At 39.2% G+C, this 19,750-nt stretch overlaps 1 protein-coding gene across 1 annotated transcript in view; it reads right to left on the reverse strand.

The window, feature by feature from the left end:
• LOC109930822 (mannosyl-oligosaccharide 1,2-alpha-mannosidase IA-like) overlaps positions 1-19,750 on the reverse strand; it is a 119,901-nt gene that overhangs the window by 57,227 nt on the left and 42,924 nt on the right. Inside the window, exons 3-6 of the mRNA XM_048612928.1 lie at positions 16,058-16,173; positions 9,382-9,462; positions 8,420-8,514; positions 6,508-6,631 (exon numbers count right to left, since the gene is read on the reverse strand). Coding sequence (XP_048468885.1) covers positions 6,508-6,631; positions 8,420-8,514; positions 9,382-9,462; positions 16,058-16,173 — 416 coding nt within the window. The remainder of the gene's footprint in view (positions 1-6,507; positions 6,632-8,419; positions 8,515-9,381; positions 9,463-16,057; positions 16,174-19,750) is intronic.

A 19,750-nucleotide genomic window follows, 5' to 3' on the forward strand; every position in this document is an offset into this window, starting at 1 on the left:
GGGCCAGTATACATTGCAATTTAGAAGAATGATGTGAACTTTTTGAATCATAAGATTCTTAGGGTACTTGGCAGGGTAGACATTGAAAGGTCAATTCCCCTTGTGCAAGAGTCTAACAGTAGAGGGCATAACTTATAATAATGGGTCATATATTTACGTCAGAGATGAAGAGGAATTTTTTGCCCTCAAAAGGTAGTGAATCTGCGAAATTCTTTACCACAAAAGGGCTGCTGAGGCTGAGTCACAAAGTATACTCAAGGCTGACAAAGACAGATTTTTAATCAGTAAAGAAATCAACAGTTATTGGGAAAAGGTAGGAAAGTGGAATTAAGGATTATCAGATCCGCTACAATCTCACTGAATGGCAGAACAAACTTAATGGGATGAGTGGCCTACTTATGTTCCTCATGGATCTTATGGTCTAACTCTTTTAGATGTCTGCATTCCACTAATTCAAGCCTTCTGAACATTCTCAATTTTACCTACTCCACAAATGACATCCATGTCTTGGTGTCTCTCAGCTCTGAGCTCTAAAAGGATCTCCCCCTTACTTTGTTCCTTTACACCACATTTTAAAATCTAAAAACACTCTGACCAAACTATCGGTCATTTGTCCTAAAATGTCCTTGTGTAGCTAGGTTCCGCATGTTGTTTTATTATGCCTCTGTGAAGAGTCTCGAGATGTATTTATATGGCACCTGTAATAAAACAAGTGTTTTGTGTATCATTATGGCTTTCACATTTCTTCATAGCTGAACAAGACAGCTGACTCACCAATTTAAAAATTCATCTCTTTGTTGCCCAGAACTTCCTGATGGAATGAAGATCTAGCATTTGGACTTTTTAATCACAGGCACTTAAAGAAACATTTTATAAACGGCATACAAATAGTCTTGAGTTAAAAGACAGTAATAAATATGGAGACAGTAGGAACTGCAGATGCTGGAGAATCTGAGATAACAAGGTGTAGAGCTGGATGAACACAGCAGGCCAAGCAGCATCAGAGGAGCAGGAAGGCTGACGTTTCGGGCTCAGACCCTTCTTCAGAAATAAATATGGAGGTGTTGCAATGTGTCAACATGACTAGCACACAGTCATGTTTATACAAACAAAGCGTAATCCGTTAGACCCACTTCTGTTATTTCCCATTATCCCTGTAATAGTGTTGTTCAAGTATTTATCCAACTTCCTTTGAAAACTACTCCTGAATCTGCTGACACTATCCTATTCGGTGGTTCATTTCAATCCCTTCCCACTCATGTAAAACTATTTTCCTCATTTTGCCTCATCTTTTTGAAAGTCACCATAAGTCTGTGCCCCTGGTTATCGATCCTTCATCCATTTGAAACAGTTAGTCTATTGCATTCAACTGCAGATGCACAGCTGCTCATTAGGGAAGCAAAATCTGTTTATGTTGATGAATGTGGCTGTGTTCAGATGAGGGCCAGACAAGACAATGTGTGTTCACTCAATGCCATCCCACATTTGCATACCTGATACTCCCTCTTCTTGCTTGTCTCTGACAAAAGGGAATAGACTAATAAAGCTATATCATAGAATCCCTAAAGTGAAGCATGCTATTCAGCCCATCAGGTCCACACTGCCTCTGAAGAGCGTCCCACCCAGACCCACCCCTTACCCTATCCTTGCATTTCCCATCCTAGACATTATGAGCAATTTAGCACAGCCAATCCATCTAACCTGCGCATCTTTGTGCTTGCATGTACAATGAGAAACACGGGGAGTGTCATTCCTTCAAGTAGAGCACTGTAAATAAGAAGTATTGTTTACATTTCCAGGGGAGTGTTTTTAAGACATTTAGCTGCCTGAGGTTAAGACAGGTCAATGCCTGCAATGTGGCATTTCAAAATGGTAACACTGGGTTCAAATCAGTGCCGCAAACTGATTTGCATTTTTTTTTTGCTGCACTGCTGTGAGCTTTCCATTGAAAATGTACATATGTGCCTCAGACCGCACTTTTATGTTTTAGTCAGCCGTAGAACACCTAAAAATGTGCGCTAAACTACCTAACATAAGCTCGCGGTCTTTTGCATTAGAAATTAAATATGCATCACGTTTGTCCTCTCAGGCAAAACATTCCCGAATCCTTTTCAAAACAGAAAACGGGATCTCTGTTTCCTTACATCCACATCTCATACTTCAGAGACTGACAACAACAAAATATCTCAATTTATCTCACTGCTGTTTCTGGAATTTTGTTGAGCATAAACTGGTCACCATATTTCATTGAATCAGAATCCATACAGTGCGGAAAAAGAGGCCATTCAGCCCATCAAGTTTGCATCAACCCTTAAAGAGCATCCAACCTCGACCCAGCTGTCCACGCTATCCCATAACCCTGCACTTACTATAGCCAATTTACCTAACCTTCACATCTTTGGACTGTGGGAGGAACCTGCAGCAGCCAGCAGAAACCCACACAGACACAGGGAGAATGTGCAAACTCCACACAACAGTCACCCAAGGCTGGAATTAAACTGGGTCCCTGGCACAGTGAGACAGCAGTATTAATCACTGCGCCACCATGCTGCCATCACTTCTTTACTGAGACTCCACTGACTCTAATTTATATACATAAAAATTAGGAGTACAAATAGGCAATCCAGCCCTTCCAGCCTGTCCCACCATTTAAAATAGTCATGGCTGGTCTCATCTCAACTCAACTCCATTTTCCTGCTCACTCTGCTTAACCCTTTAACGCATGACTAATTAAAATCTGTCTATCTCCTCAAATTTATGCAGTGTTCTAGTGTGTACTGCTCTTTGGAGCAGTGAATTCCACAAATTCATGACCCTTTCAAAAAAATTACTCATCTGTGTTTTACAATCTGCCACCCTTTCACCTAAAAGGTATGACACCTCATTCTAGATTGCCCCACAAAGAGAAACATTTGCTCTCTGTTTATTTTGTCAATCCCCTTTAGGATCTCCTATCTGAACTAGATCTGCTCTCATCTTTCTAAATTCTCGTGAGTCTAGGCCTATACTGCTCAATCTCTCCTCAAAGTGACCCTTTCATCTTTGGAATTAAATCAGTGAACCTTCTCTGAACAGCTTACAATGCATTAACATCCTTCCTCAAAGGAACCAAACTGTATGCAGGACTCAATGTACCTTTTCCTTGATATCTGATTTAATGTTATAAATTAATTTAATGATTATTTTACTAGGCTTATAATAAGAATTAGTCCTGGCAGATCTTCAATGCAACATCTCAAATTCTGCACAAACTTCCCAATTTTACTTAAATCCACATTTACCAACATAATGAGCAACAAAGATCCGTGGTAATTATTCATAAAAAACAAAACGCAGGTCTATGATATCGTGATCCATATTTTTCGCTCATTCAACACATTGGAAAAATAGATTATTCAATTCCTTGCTGTATGTGACGTCTTGTTGTCCACAAACAGCTTCAACATTTGCGCACTTACCAGCAGCTCAAATCACTGCAAAGGATAAGGTGACATATACATGAAATTCCTTTTTACTTGCTCACTGATATAGCATGGAACTCCAGCTGTTTAAAATACACGAAGTAACTTTCTATGTTTAAACAGTGAGAATGAAGTTCCATGCTACAACCTATTCTGGCAGCTCAATGGGACAGAAACTGTTTTCACTAGTTTTTCACCCAAAATCAATCTAACAAAAATTTTTGTACTTGTTTCCCTTCCCTGCAAGCTGTCTAACAAGTTGCGAGTGACTTACAAATTATAATGCTCCAATTATCATGACAGCCAGCGACACCTGTTTCTTGGTTTATCCTTGCAAAGTGCTAAAGTCGAGTTAGACTGAAAATTATAACATTGTCTCCAGATGATTCTGGAAGCAGAGATTAATGAGGAATCTGAAGGGCGCAGAGCTGCAACAGCAATTTTTGCAGTGATTATTTTGGCATACTGCCTACACACACCTGGATTTGCTTCTCAGTGTTTCTGAGAATGTGAGACCGCTGGGAAATTCTCACCCTTCATACTCACTCAGTCAGAGCTTCTCACAATCAGGAATGGTATTAAATTTGGTATTACCTCTATATGCCATTATCATGGAAAACGAATAAGAGCTGTACAGGATAGAGCAAAACCGTGTCAGGTAGCACTTAATGGATAATGGACCTTGCTAGATATTTTACTTCCTCACAGAATGTATAAATGTGATTATACAAAGAGCCCTACCAAAGAGATACTGTTATAAAGATTGTACTTTAAAGTGGCTATTACTATGAGGAGCCACAATCACGTCATGTCCGTACTATTTTGTCATTGGTGATTTTAGTGTTGACTGCACTTAATTCTTATGACACAAGATCATTTAAGCAGCAACAAATCAATTTCTGTCATCAGTCAATGTTGGACAGGTCTCCATTACAGGAGAAATAGGGAATTGATACAATTTGGCATACAACAATAGAATGTCACAGCACAGAAGGGGAGCACTCCATTCATTCCAATGTCAGCCCTGTGAAAAAGTTAATTCCCACCCTTCGTTTTTCCTCATAACCATACAAATTACTCAATTCCTCTTTGAATGTTATTATTGAATCTGTTATTATCACTTCCAGGCAGTGCATTCTGGATCACACCTTACTGCATGTTTCCTCCTTGTGTTGCCTCTAGCTCTTTTACTAATTACTTTCATCCCATGTTCTGTCATTGTTATTGACATTTCTGGAAACAATTTCTCCTTATTTACTCCAGCAAAATTCTTCATGATTTGAATCGAATCTGCCTGGAAACTTCTGTGTCCCAAGAAGAATAATTCTAGCTCATTTAGTCTCTCCACATAACTCAACATCTCGTCCCTGGTAACATACTCGTTGCATTTTGGGAAGCATTTTGTTAGATCAATTGTGGCCCAGTTGAGTCAGAAGATTGCAAGTTCAAGGCCTATTACATTACAACAGTCACTACACTTCAAAAGTACCCAAAATAAAACAAAGACTGTTGGATGCTGGAAATCTGAAACAAAAACAAATTGCTCAGCAGGTCTGGCTGCATCTGTGGACAGAAAACAGAGTAAACGTTTTGAGTCCTGTGACCCTTCTTCAGAACTTGAAATACTAAAACTCTGTTTTCTCTTCACAGATGCTGCCAGGCTGGAGTTTCTCCAGCAATCTCTTTTTGCTTGCTTCAAAATACTCGACTGGCTGTGAAGTGCTTTGAGACATCCTAAAGTCGTCTACCACATGACAGAAATGGACTTTTTTTTTTTCAGTAAAATGCACTGCCTAGAATCAATATATTCCAGCAGGGTATAAATTCAGTAAGTTTAACATAATTTCAGGACGCCAATTAATTCAATAGATAATTAATACAAATTGAGAATTATTTCAATGATAGTGTCTAATCCAGTTCAGGATGAGGTAGTTTTGGAACCTAATGTCTCTTTATGCTCCCACAGTAAAATCAAGACATAAACCACAGTTCGACAGCCCTCAAATAATTGTGGATGTTACCTGGAGAAGCATGACTTCATTGCTTTTGGAGCCTGTCTCCTTGCTGTGCCCAAGTAAAATCATGGCATAAATCATGGTTCGGCAACCCTCAAATAATTGAAGATACTACCTGGAGAAGAAGCATAATTTCCTTGCTTTTGTAATCTATACCTCGATTTGTAAAGCCTTTTTAAACAGCCAAAAATTTGATAATATTCACTCAAGATCTCTGTCCTTACACCTTTTCTAAACCATGCTATTTAGTTTGTACTGTATTATACCATAGCAGCAGTGACATTGGACACCTTAATGACATTTCTGATATTCTTAAGGTTTGAGATCAACTGCCAATATTTCACTCACTGAACATGCAGGTTGTGTGACAACATGCAGAAGATCCTACACGTACACATGTTATGCTGGAAATTATCATGATGTTTCCAACCATCACAGCCAACACCATCAGATTTTTCACTGATTAAGTCAGTCAGGAAATGGCTAGGAGTCTTAAAGCTGAATCCCTGCTCCCAAGGATGGTTTGAAAAGAGGCAGGTTGCTATCTTAAATCCACAAGCCTTTAATAGAATTGTCATTAATAGGGCAATTGCTTAGAAATACCTGGAGTACCTCTGCAGTACATCACATATTGTTGTGACCTATAGTGTCCTTCAAAATCTTGCTTTGCATAAAAGTTGCACTTGGGGCATTTTTTGGTAAGGAACAGTAGCTGCTTCAAAGTAAAACTACATGGAGAAGAACATCATCACAACTTTCAATCAAAATAAAAGTTCATTCAGAAATACCAGCTGGGGGCATTTAAACTTACCTTCTCCAGAGTCTGAGATTTCCTAGCTATTAAAATAAATAGGCAGTAAACTTCCGAGTTGGTGAATGTAGAGGTGGAAAACTCAAGTCTCTATCTTCAGGGTATCAGTGTTGAAAACATGTTTAGTAAATACTGTAGAATCAGAAACTGAATCACTGAAACTCAGTTATAAAATCTGTCAATTTTGAAGACCTATGATTACCAGTTTGGCATAATTTACCTTTTCAGCAAACTTTGGATTGCCTGACACCTCACTCAGGTGCACGAACTCGAGGTGTAAGGTGCCAAACTCTGCCAGAATACTACTTCCTCCTGAGGCCCAGCCCCAGTTCCGGCCAACTCCACTGCAAAACATACATAGGAAAGTTTCAATGTTGCCATTCAGGACAAACTTACAATCCAAAATATTCCAATGCAAAACATTAGCAATGGGCATCCACCTGAACAAATCTACTACACCACAACATTAAGATTATTGAACAGAATATAAGTCACTTAAAAACAAGTAAATATATTTTCAGTGGGGCCATTGATCTTTCTACTTTGCTAGCAGGATCACAAACACCACCATCAGCACTTGCATAGACAGCAACTGTAACAAGAATTAGAAAATGGGATATCGGGGAATGGGTCTGGGTAGGATGCTCTGAGGGTCAGTGTGGATTTGTTGAACCAAAGGGCCTGTTTTCACACTGTAAGGATTCTATGATGCTCTGGTACTCAGTCACTGATCAAATTTGCAATCGGCTGCCAGTGAATTTTTAACATGATAATGATCAAAGCTTGTTACACACAAAAGGAAAGATCTATTTTACTAAATTAAAGAAATATTGCAAACAGTTTTATGACAAATATCAGAAATAAATATTCACTCATTTAACCCTTAACAACCCTACAGATTCTCAAGCCTCAGAAAGGTCACGGTGTGTCTACTTTAAAGTTCCTTGTTCTGTTGGCATAGTTGTATCTGGTTACTAGAGCTTTCTTCTTACTGCATTCTAACTACTTTTGTATTTAATCGTCCAGGAGATGTGGGCCAGGATTTATTGCCGATACCTATTTACACTTAAGGTGAAACTGCTGTAGTTCTTCTGATATAATGATACCCACAGTGCTATTGGGAATAAAGTTCAAGAATTTGGTTCAGCAAAATTGGAAGAATGGCAACATAATTCCAAGTCAGGATAGTGTGTAACATGGAACATGACTTGCAGGTAGTGATGTTCCTGTGCATCTGCTGCTCTTGTCCTTCCAAGTAGTAGAGTTTGTGGGTTTGGAAGGCGCTGTCAAGACAGCTTGGTGAAGTGCATCTTATAGATGGTACACATCTGTGTATTGGTAGTGGAAAAAATGAATATTGAAGATGGTGGATGGGATATCAATCAAATGGACTGCTTTGACCTAAATGGTGTCAAACTTCGAGTGTTGCTGGAGGAGCCCCCACCTAGACTAGCCCAGAATATTCAATCAAACTCCTAAACTGTGCTTTGTCAATGGACTGGCACTGGGGACGCAAGAGGTGAGTTTTCCATGGTTAAAAAAATAAGTTTTAAAAAAAAAAACCCAGCAAATTTAAGGAAAAGCATATGATTGCTCAAAGATGAGTGGCAGCTCAGATTACTGGTCAGAATATAAAGGACCTCAGAGCATGACCAAAATATTACTCAGGACAAACACACCATTGTATAAGAGGAAGCTAGTGTGGGGAAAAAAAAAGATAGCAAGAGCTTCTACATAGATATCTTAAAAAAAGGTCAAGAAGAAATAAAACGAGGGTTAGTCCTCCACAGAGTGAAAATAATGAGTTAAATGGTAGGTATTAAGGAAATGGCAGATGTAATCAAGAAATATTTTATTTCTGTCTTTGCTACAGAGAATGAAAAGAAATCCCAGCAACACCTGTATATTTGGAATGGAGAGTTGGAATGTAATGCAATATACCCTCTCATTTCTTTTGCTTGCAACAGTAGCAAGTGATTCAAAATCACTAACCATCCACACAAAGTTCTATTTTTATCAGTTGTTTCAAAATGTAAATAAGTCATCTTTATAGGCTGATGCAATGGTGTTACTTATTATTCTAATTAATACAATTCATCTTTAATAAATTAAAATTAATTAGAATACCTTACCTACGGAGGTTTATCAAGGCCCAGGGGATGCCTGTTGGGGTGTTAAATGCTGGTAATAGCTTCTCTCCCAATTCAATTGCTTTCACCTTGAATAACTGCAACATTGAGAACACAATAAGCAATACTATGATCCCTACCTTTTTTTTAAATTCTTGAAAATAATAAGACATCTTTTTGCAGATTTGAAGTGCACTAATCTAACAGTTGCACCAACTGACCCATTCAAACTCACTGTTATACAATAGCAATCCATAAACAATTGATACTTTTTCTCATTTCTAGACAGAAAAATATCTTTAACTTATGCTATTTGTTCTTTCATAATTTTGCCCATGGAAAATGAAGGCGAGATGAAGCTAACATCCAAATACATCACTGATACTGTGGGTAAAGGTACAACCTCTGATTCTTCATTTGGTGACAAAAATATGCCTAATGCTGCCACATAATGGTCAGGTCCAAGATATCTAGACCCATCTGGTACTAGTTTAAGGGGCAATAGACAGAAGATTAAATGAAAGAAACTTAATAGAGTGCAAGAGGAGCTTCTCCACAGAGTTGAGGCTATGCAATTTATTTCTATAGCTGGTGGCTGAGGTAGAATCAACTCTGGATTAGATAGACAGGAAGATTTTACAAAAGGACAATAGGATATGGAAGGATATTACATATGATTAGAATTATTTGAGAATAAGTCACAACATGAACTGTTTGGGCAGGATTGTCTTATTTCACTCAGTAACATCTGTATATTTGTAAGCAGATGGCAATGGCAGATCTCATTAACTAATCCCAGAGTCTAGTTGCAGGGCTGTTTGCTTGCATTAGCAAATTAAGCCATCAAACCTGCGCTAATTTCATAATTGCACATCTTTCCTTGCACAATTTACATTAAGCTATTTAACAAACTTCTTTCCCAAGATGCTGCACATACCAGAATCAAGAAATATGATGTGTCTTACCTCATCATCTGTTAAGTAATATGCTGACAACAGCCCACCGACAAAACGTATGGTTACCTCAAAGACAGACACTTCTCCATTCTGAAAGGTGAAAATACACAAAGTTTGTAGTGTACAATAAATACATGAGCCAGGAGTCCCAGATTCAAGTCCTACCCACTCTTGAGGCTGTAAATAATGCCTCTGATCGGAAAATATCTATAGTAAATACATCCTGCAAAATGTCTCAAACTGCTTCTTCTGATCCTCTAGATTCAATAACTGGGTGAAATCTTTTAGGTATTGCATACAATGTCTGGAAAAGTGTCAAGATACTTGCACAGGCTCTAAAAAGGACGATGTGCCATGTCTTCTGCCCATCAGGCACTTAAGAAAATCAGGCTTCTGGGAGCTAAGGCCCTTCTCAACAGGAGCAACCTGTGCTCAGCAACACCACACGTTGAAGACTGCCAGAAACACAACGCCAGAAACCAGAATTGCTGCTAATGTGATATACTGTATCCGCTGTTCCCGTTGTGGCCTCCTCTACATCGGGGAAACCAAGCGGAAGCTCGGGGATGCTTTGCGGAACACCTATGCTCAGTTCACGCTAAACAACTGCACCTCCCAGTCACGAACCATTTCAACTCCCCCTCCCACTCGTTGGACGACATGTCCATCCTGAGCCTCCTGCAGTGCCACAACGATGCCACCCGAAGGTTGCAGGCACAGCACCTCATATTCCGCTTGGGAACCCTGGAGCCCAATGGTATCAATGTGGACTTCATAAGCTTCAAAATCTCCCCTCCCCCAACCACATCCCAAAACCAGCCCAACTTGTCCCCGCCTCCCTAACCTGTCCTTCCTCCCACCTATCCCCACCTCTCACCTCAAGCCCCACCCCCATCTCCTACCTACTAGTCTCATCCCGCCCCCTTGACCTGTCCCGTCCTCCCTGGACTGACCTATCCCCCCCAATCTTCCCACCTACACTCCCCTTTACTGACTCCATCCCCACCTCTTTGACCTGTCTGTCTCCACTTATCCTCTCCTCTATCCATCTTCTATCCGCCTCCCCCTCTCTCCCTATTTATTTCAGAAACCCCTTCCCCTCCCCCATTTCTGAAGAAGGGTCTAGGCCAGAAACGTCAGCTTTCCTGCTCCTCTGATGCTGCTTGGCCTGCTGTGTTCATCCAGCTCTACACCTTGTTATCGCAGGCCAAAGTTAGGTGATTTGTGCACGTGTGTCTATATTGGGGGTGGAGGATTGTTGGAAGGAACACGCAGTTAGACTGGAAGCATGAAAGGGAGTTTAATTTGGTTTTCAACGGCCAACGTCTGCTCTATGTGCATATCCTTGATCAGGAACGGAGTGCCTTTGAGCAAACCTCCCCAAACGTGCCCAAGCTGACAAGCCACCTTCACTCTTTTTCCCTCCTGAAGGAGGCTGGTGGCCAAGCACACTTGCAGCTGGATTAATGCCAACAGCAGCAGGCTGAAGCCCTTAAGCGGTCATTAATTGGGCACATAGGGATCTCAATCACTGGCGAGGTAGAAAGGTTGGTTTTAGATCTAATCATCCAGAATTTATTTTGGACAAAAGCTGAAAAGCGTTGAAGACCAGCTACACCTCCTTCCTGTCTGATTAAGTACCGTTCCTGCCTTTTACTTTGCTTTCTATAGAACAAGAAGATTGTGCCCAACTCACAAAGGTTATATTTTATATGAAACAACACAACATACAGTAAATCACACCATCCACATGTCCATCCTTTGCAAAAACTCACCGTACAACTTTTCACTGACTGAAAATCAATTTTATCTTCTGCTCGATTTTAAAGAAAAAGAACTTTCTTCCTGGAGTCATGCATATGTCACATCTGCCATGTTCACAATTTGCAAAAATCACCAAGTGCAACATTCTCTGGGAATATATAGAAAATAAGAGGAGTAAGCTATTCAGCCCTCCAAGCCTGTTTCACCATTTAATATGGTAATGGATGATCATCCAACTCATTACCTGGTTCTCATTTTTCCCCTGTTTTGGCCTCAACTGCTTTCCACAGGCTCATCACTCTGGTGAAGAAATTTCTCTTCATCTCAGTCCTGAATAGCCTACCTCATACCCTTAGACTGTGACATCTGGTGATGGAATTCCAGTCACGATGAACATTCCTCCTGTATTTACCTTGTCTAGGGCTGTTAAGAATTTTATAGCTTTCTATGAGATCCAGCCATCAACACCTCCCCATTCTTCTAAACTCCAGTAAATATAGTCCTAACTTATCCAGTCTCTCTTCATACGTCAGCCTTGCTAGGAATACTCAGATCTGGACACCAAACTGCATCAAAGCCCTGTACATTTGCAGCATGATATCCTGGTCCTATATTTGAATCTTCTCACTGCAAAGGTCAACATACAATTTGCTTTTTTGACCTATGCGCTTATTTTCAGTGACTAATGTACAAGGACACCCAGGTCACATTGGGAAAGGGGGGGATGCAATCTATTGCCATTCACATAATAATCCTGCTTCCTGATTTTTTCCACCAAAGTAGATAACCTGGTATTTATGCACATTACACTTAATCTGTCATGCATTTTCCCCACTTACTATATTCAAATTATACTGAGGCATCTCTGCATCCTCCTTACAATTTACCCTCCCAGTTTTATGTCATCTGCAAACTTGGAGAAAGTACATTTAGTTCCTCATGTAAAATCATTAATACTGTGAATAGCTGGGTCCAAGCACCAATCCCTGCGGTACCACTCAGAAAATTACCCATTTATTCTTGGTCTTTGGAGAGACAGCAAGCTAATGTTTCAAGTCTAGACGATCCTTCATCAGAGGTCAGATGAAAAGTCATATAGACTCAAGACATTAGCTTGTTCTCTCTCCATGAATGCTGCCTGACCCACTGTGATCTCCAGCACTTTTTGTTTTCAGTACGGATTCCAGCATCTGCAATAATTTGTCCTACTCTTGGTCTGGGTTTGGTGTCTGCCAGACAGTTCTCTATCCACGTTAGCATTCTACTCCCAACGCTAAGCACTCTAATTTTACATGCTAATCTTTCATATGGAACCTTCTTAGATGCATATGCCTTATATAAGTAAAAGTAAATGTATAAAATATAAATAAAATGCATGCTTCATTCACCCTATTTGTATCAAACCAGTTGGCCAACCCTGGTTCAGTATGAGGCATAAGAATAGCAGTGGCAGACACACCTCCAACAAAGTCTTATGCTGGTAAAGCTACAAGTCAGGATTAGATGCATGCCAGAGAAGCAGCATATTTATAAAACATACGTAGCAAGAACTAGATCAGTTCTTGACTGAAGGACAGGGGATAATTTAGTAACAGGTGGGGGCTACAAAAACATCTGCAATAGCGGCTATGGGAGCTACTTTATGGCATTCAGGAGCTCCTTAATTATTGTCACTAACTCCTTTATTAGTTGATGCAGTCACATAGTAACCTTACCTTGTTTATTTGCATTTTTAGCATTTTCTTCTGTAGATAAATAAAGACACAAATACTAAAGACAGTATATGTATTCCTACATCTTTTAACTTGGAATTGATCATTTGAGTTAATTGATAAAAAAAATCTGATAGCGTGTTTCCAAACTGCAGCCCACAAACCAAAACAAATTGGACCTGGTTACTGAAAATTAATTTAACTTTTTATTTACTTTCCATGTATAATAATCAGTGATAGGACTGTGAAAGAACAGGATGTGAAGAACAACAGTAGATTCAATGAAATGTTCTTCTAGTCCTGCTCCAACATTACACACAGAGATATCGAACTAGGGTATTTGGAATAAAGTGATATAATCATACATTAATGTTAATTTTTTATTAATTGCTTAATTTAAAAAACTGCCTTGTAGTAGAAATTACCATGTTGGAATTTCTCACTGTTGAATGGACACATGCAACTGCAAATTCTAAATTGCCTGTGTTCAAGAATTCTTACACCCTTGAAGAATCTGGCAATGAAAATCAGTCCACGGATGAACGTTCACAGCTTTGTGACATCATCTCACATGGGAGAGGGTGTGGTAATTTGCAGAAAGCATCTCATAGCCCTTCTAATATTGACTTTTCTGGGTGAACTGCTTGCGATCACTGTGCCTCCAGAGGCAGTTCACACACATTAAAACAGATGAATATTTGGGTGACCCAGTTTTCCAGGAGTGGCGTGTAGCTAAGACCCATGAATAAAGGAAACGTTTGAGGGTGATTGCAATGACTTCACACCTGCTTTTCTGGACTCCACAGGAAGATTTCTTTAAAAGTATTCTAGGAAGCTCAGTTTTGTCCTAAATGCCCTACTGTTACATCCTTTATAATAGACTCTAATGTTTTTCCAATGACAGATGTTAAGCTTAATGGCCAATTTGTTTCTTGTTTCTTGTTTCTTGTTTCCCTCCCCTTTTTTAGAATAAGGGTGTCAACATTGGCGATATTTCAACCTTCTGGAACTTTTCCAGAAACTAATGATTCTTGGAAGATTACTACCAGTGCATCTACAAGCGACTGCCAGAATATCATGTTATACAGTCACAGAGTTGTACAGCATAGAAACAGACCCTTTGGTCCAACTCGTCCATGCCGAACAGATATTAAATTAATCCAGTCCCATTTGCCAGCACTTGGCCCATATCCCTCTAAACCCTTCCTATTCATATACTCAACCAGATGCATTTTAAAATGTTGTAATTATACCAGCCTCCATCACTTCTTCTGGCCGCTCATCCCATACACACACTACCTTCTGTGTGAAAATGTTGTCCCTTAGATCCCTTTTAAATTTTTGCCTTCCCACTTTATAACTGTGCCCTCTAGTATTGTACTCCCCTGCCCTGAGAAAAAGACCTTGGCTATTCACCCTATCTATGCCACTCATGATTTTATATACCTCTATAAGGTCACCCCATAGCCTCCGAATTTCCAGGGAAAATAGCCCCAACTTACTCAGCCTCTCCCTATAGCTCAAACCCTCCAATCCTCGCAAAATCCTTGTAAATCTTTTCTAAACCCTTTCAAGTTTCACAAGATTTTTCCTATACCACGGAGACCAGAATTGAAAGCATTATTCCAAAAGTGGCCTAAACAAATGTCTTGTACAGCTGCAACATGACATCCTAACTCCTATACTCAATGCACTGACCAATAAAGGCAAGCATACCAAATGCTTTCTTCACTACCCTGTCTACCTGTGATTCCACCTTCAAGGAACTATGAACCTGCACCCCAAGGTCTCTTTGTTTGACAACGCACCCCAGGACCCTACCATTAAGTGTATAAGTCCTGCCCTGATTTGCCTTACCAAAATGCAACACCCGACATTTATCTAATTTAAGCTCCATCTGTCACTCCTCGGCCCATCGATTCACCTGATCATGTTCTGCAAGAACATCACACCTTTGATTCAAACAGGAACACAACAACCTAAATGTCAAAGGAAACTGAACAGTAGCTGTCCTCAATATCAGGACAGTATCTGACCAAAATTGACACTAAGGGACCTTAGCAAATCTAAAAATCAATGGGAATTAAAGGGAACTCTGTCCAGTGGCTTGAGTTGTATCTGACCACAAAATCAACAGTGTAGCCATATCAGAAGCCAATTATCCAGCCCAGGCCATTACTGCAGAATTTCTTTAAGATAGCATCAATTACCATATCAATTAAATTTCTTTAATTATAAAAGGTAAAAGAATGGAGCATTCACCGATGATTCCCAAGTGTTCAGATCAATTTAGAGAGATGGCAGATGTATTAGTTACCATTTTCCAAAACTTGTCTGATTCTGGAAGGGTCACGTGTACTGGGGGGGGAAAAGAACGAAATTAACATCTGCATTCAAGAAAGGATAGAGAAACAAAGCAAAAATAGGCCAGCTACCATCTGTCACAGGGAAATTGATAAAATACACGAGTAAGGAGGTAAAAGCAGGATACACAGAAAATTATAATGTGAACTAGTTGAGTCAACATGGCTTTGAGAAAGAAAAATTGTGTTGAACTGATTTATTAATTTTCTGAGGACATAACAAACAAGGTAGATACAGGGGAACCTGTAGGTATTATGTACTTGATTTCCAAAAGATGTTTGAAACAATGCCACATCAAAGATCATTACACAAGATAAGAGAACATAATTAGCTTAGATAAAGAGCTGGTTAGCTAACAGGTAGCAGAGAGTTCATTTTTTCAGGTTGGCAAGTTGTATCTATTGGAGGGCCAGAGAGATCAGTGCTGGGGCCTCAACTATTTACAGTCTACATCAATAACTTCAATGAAGAAACAAATATAGGGCAGCTAAATTTGCCAAAGACACCAACATAAATGGGAAAGCACATTGCCAAAAGGAGGCACCTGCAAAGGGATATAGGTGAGTTAAGGAACACAGCAAAATACTTGACAATGGGTACATAATGTGGGAAAATGTGAACTTGTCTAGATGGCAAAAATAATAGAAAAGTGAAATACGTTTTAAATGAGAGAGTTGTAGAACTCAGTGATAAATAGTCATCTGCATGCCAACTGCCCTAGTCGTTCCTCCATTTACAGATAAATTATTGTGCAATCCATTGGCACTTCTGCTGCATTGTACTAAAATTCAGAGAGAAAACTAGAGTTTCTTCTGAGAGATCTGCTTCCAATTTAGCAAACTCACCACATTAAAGTCCAAGTTGTTTTCCACCCATTCTCTGGCTTCTGTAAACTCTTCCTGAAGACCCATAATGTAGAGTGTGTCCAAAGAGTCCACAATTGTAGCTCCCAGAAGCCCTCCTGCAGTAAGGAAATGATCAGCATTCATCAACCAAGTCAAAACAATTCCATTGCTGACACTGATTTTTTTAAAGTATAATCTCTCATTTCTATGGTAGAAGATGCATTTTGACATTAAATCAAATTAAATTGCAAGAATTGTCAATGAACAATCCCTTCCTCAAAAATAATAAAATTGACATGCAACAGCAAGTGGAAATTTGGCTAAGAGAAAAAGAGCAACTAAAGTTAAAAAGAGCTGCTTTCTTTCAACTGAAAGGATCACTGAAGACCAAGGAAAGATGTCTAGTGCAGGCAGAATCTTATGAAAAAAAAAGCTAGACAATAAAAGATGGCATAGCATAGATTGAGTGTAGAAACAAGACAGAAAGTAAAAGTATACAGTATCATTCAATTGACCACAAATTCTATTAAAATATCAATCTCTCACCATCTCAAAATTGAAATGCTCTGCGTATTTTGAAGTAAAATAAGAGAAACAAAGTTAATGTTTCAAGTCCAGTATGACTCTTTTACAGAACAGTTCTGAAGAAGTGTCATACCGGACAAGAAACAAGAATGGTTCATGAATAACTGTAAATGGCAATCACAGAATCATCATCATTATCAATAGTTGCTCTCTTAAAAGAAGGTGTGTTTATGGCCTGAAAGCATTGAACAAAAAATGCCAAATCAAAAGCTGTTTCTCAAACTTCCAATTCCAGGCTCACCCAATCTACTCCATCAGCATTCATGTTCAATCGACCATGCTCCAACATTACAATATATGTTTAATTTCCCTTTCAGCATTCAAAGAGCTGGTTTCTCTCTGCACCTACTCTATTCTTCATTCACCCCGACACATCCTCTCCTCTCCAAGTCAACTTTGCACGCAAGTACAGAAGTTTTCCCACCACCCAGAGCTCCAAGTACTCCTTCCTGGCGAGGCATCCCCCACATAATAATCTCTGCTTCACTGGGGAGAATAAACAGAATGGGTGATTGCACTCCAGAATACCTCTGCTCAGTTTGCAAGTGTGATTCCAGGCTTCTCGTCACATATTTTAATTCTGAGCCACTTTAACCGTATTTTTTCGGCATCCTACAGAGTTTAGATGCGGCTGAATGGAGGCTTAATCATTCGATTAGGCACTTCACAGTATTCAAGACTCAACATTAACTTAAGCAATTTCAAGTCAGAACCATACTCCTTGGCAATACTCCAGCTGTTGGCAATAAGTGAATCATTACCATTTACATCTGTTCCACATCCATCCTACTTCTCATCCAATGACCAAAACATTTTGCCTAAATCACTCCAAACTTCCACCCCATAACTGTCTTTCCCTCAGGTTATTTTCTCCCAGTTTTCCTAGTTTTCTGCATTTGCCCAAAGTATATTACATATTTAACTTTTTTCACTTCTGATGGAAGGTCATCATCTTGGATCTGTTAACATTATTCATCTCTCCACTGATGCAGGTCTGTGGTGTGCTTGCAACATTTTATAATTTTACTTCAGATTTCCTGCATTTAAGTTACAAAGGTGACATAACATTATTTAATCAGGCTAAACACTTTTATGATGGTTCATAAATTTCTCTTATCTCAAAGTATAAAACTATTAATTTTATTTTCTACAATTAGAAATCAGAGTGTGCATACTCCCCATGTGCCTAGCAAATGAAACAGAATCACAAACCTGTTAGGTCTGGTCGCCACACATTTCATGTCACTTTGAGACTACAGTAGCTTTTCTCAAAATGTAGGGGAGGGCAGTTGGAACCAGTCATTCAAATGAAGTAGAAAGGGACATTCATAGTCCTGTCATCTCATTTTTCTTCAACTAGTTCCCACTTCTGGTTGTCCCAAATGCAATACATCCAATTTACTGCATCCATGCTCTAGAAGTAGGGACCACTGCACTGAGGTTGCTTTCTGACTGCATTTGCAGCAGATGTTCCAATATTACAGCCAACTCTTCTCTCTCAATCAATATAGCACTGCTGTAAAGGTGGTTCTATCTTTGGGTGATTTAGAAGTTTCCAGGCCATTAAAATGTCTTTAGCCTACAAACAGAAGCAGGCTCACATCAGATGTGGCACATTTAGTTTGCTCACTCTTCCTAACACATGGCCCCAGGGGAAACCGGAGCAATTGGGATAATACATGTCCCTTAAGGACACCTATCAAGTTTAACCTTCCTGATAGCCAAAGTATCCTGTCCCTCAACATATCTATAACAGGTCTTAATAACTAGTAAAGTCATGTTAAATGTTACTGTGGATGAGCAGAAAGATCAAAAAACTGATTCCTTGCAGGGGAGAGGACCAGTCAATAAAGCTATCAAAATGACCTATAGAATTTTGATTTATAAATAGGGTTGTAGAATACAAGGGTAAAGAAGTATTGATAAATTCATGCAGAGTGCTGGTTAGGCAAAATGAAATATTAATGTCCAATTTTTAGCATCCACACTAAGGAAAAGCACTGAAGCCATTAACAGCATAGAGGTTGGGATTTTACCAGGGATTGCAAACCACGAGTATAAGGGAAGTACTGAATACGATCATGAGATTCAATCGAAGTTTTTAAAAATATGAATTTTGATGAGAGAAATAAGGAAAAGCAGTGTTCTCTAGGTAAGACAAGACAAGATGGGGTAGAAATTTCTTCACACAGGATGCTGTAAAAATGATGAATACATTCTCACAAGAAATAAGTAATATTATTGCAATTTTAAGAGTAAATCTATTCATCATTTGAAATATAGAAAAGATATCACAAGTGACTGAGGAGAAAACTGCAAAGTTGGCAAGAGACAGTATACATTTCTTTCATGCTTTAAGTTTACATCCCTCAGAGGTAATATTTATAAAAATTAGTTAATGATGATTTGATGATGACATAGCCAATTGATAAGCAAGCTCCAAAGGAACTTGGACTAATTAAGTGGATAGGATAAAGAATGGTAAGTGTGGATGATTAGGTAGATTACGAAGATTAGGTAGACTGAAACAGGAAATCTGATCATATTGGTATACAAATTAGGAGGAGTAGTAGGCCATTTGGCCACGGCAGTTTGCTCGGACGAGATCATGGTTGATTGAACTGTGGCCTCAAGTTCACTTTCTTACTATTCCTTGACATATTTCGACTCCTTTGTTTATCAAGTATCTACCTACCTTTACTTTACGAGTATTTAATGCCTCCATCACTTTCCGGGAAAGAAAGTTTCCAACACATTCAACTCTAAGGGAAAGAAAATCCTCCTCATCTTGGTTTTAAAATGGGGTTACCCCTTATTTTTAAACAATGTCCTGCATTTCCAGTCTCTCCACAAGGTGAAACAGCTTTTCAGCACCAATCCTGTCAAGTTTCATCAGGATCATATATGTCTCAATCAGATCACCTCTTATTCTGGTCAATTCCAGTGTTTATAAGTCCAGTCTCTCCAATCTTTCCTCATGAGCTAAGTCCTTCTTCCCTATTCCAGCTATTGGTTGATTGAAGCTTCTCTGAACTATCTCTAATGTATTTATATCCTTTCTTAAATAAGGATGCTAAAACTGTACACATAGTCCATTTGCAGTTTTGC

The sequence above is a fragment of the Rhincodon typus genome, chromosome 27 (genome assembly GCF_021869965.1).
Source record: "Rhincodon typus isolate 14 chromosome 27, sRhiTyp1.1, whole genome shotgun sequence".
NCBI classification, from domain to species: Eukaryota; Metazoa; Chordata; class Chondrichthyes; order Orectolobiformes; family Rhincodontidae; genus Rhincodon; species Rhincodon typus.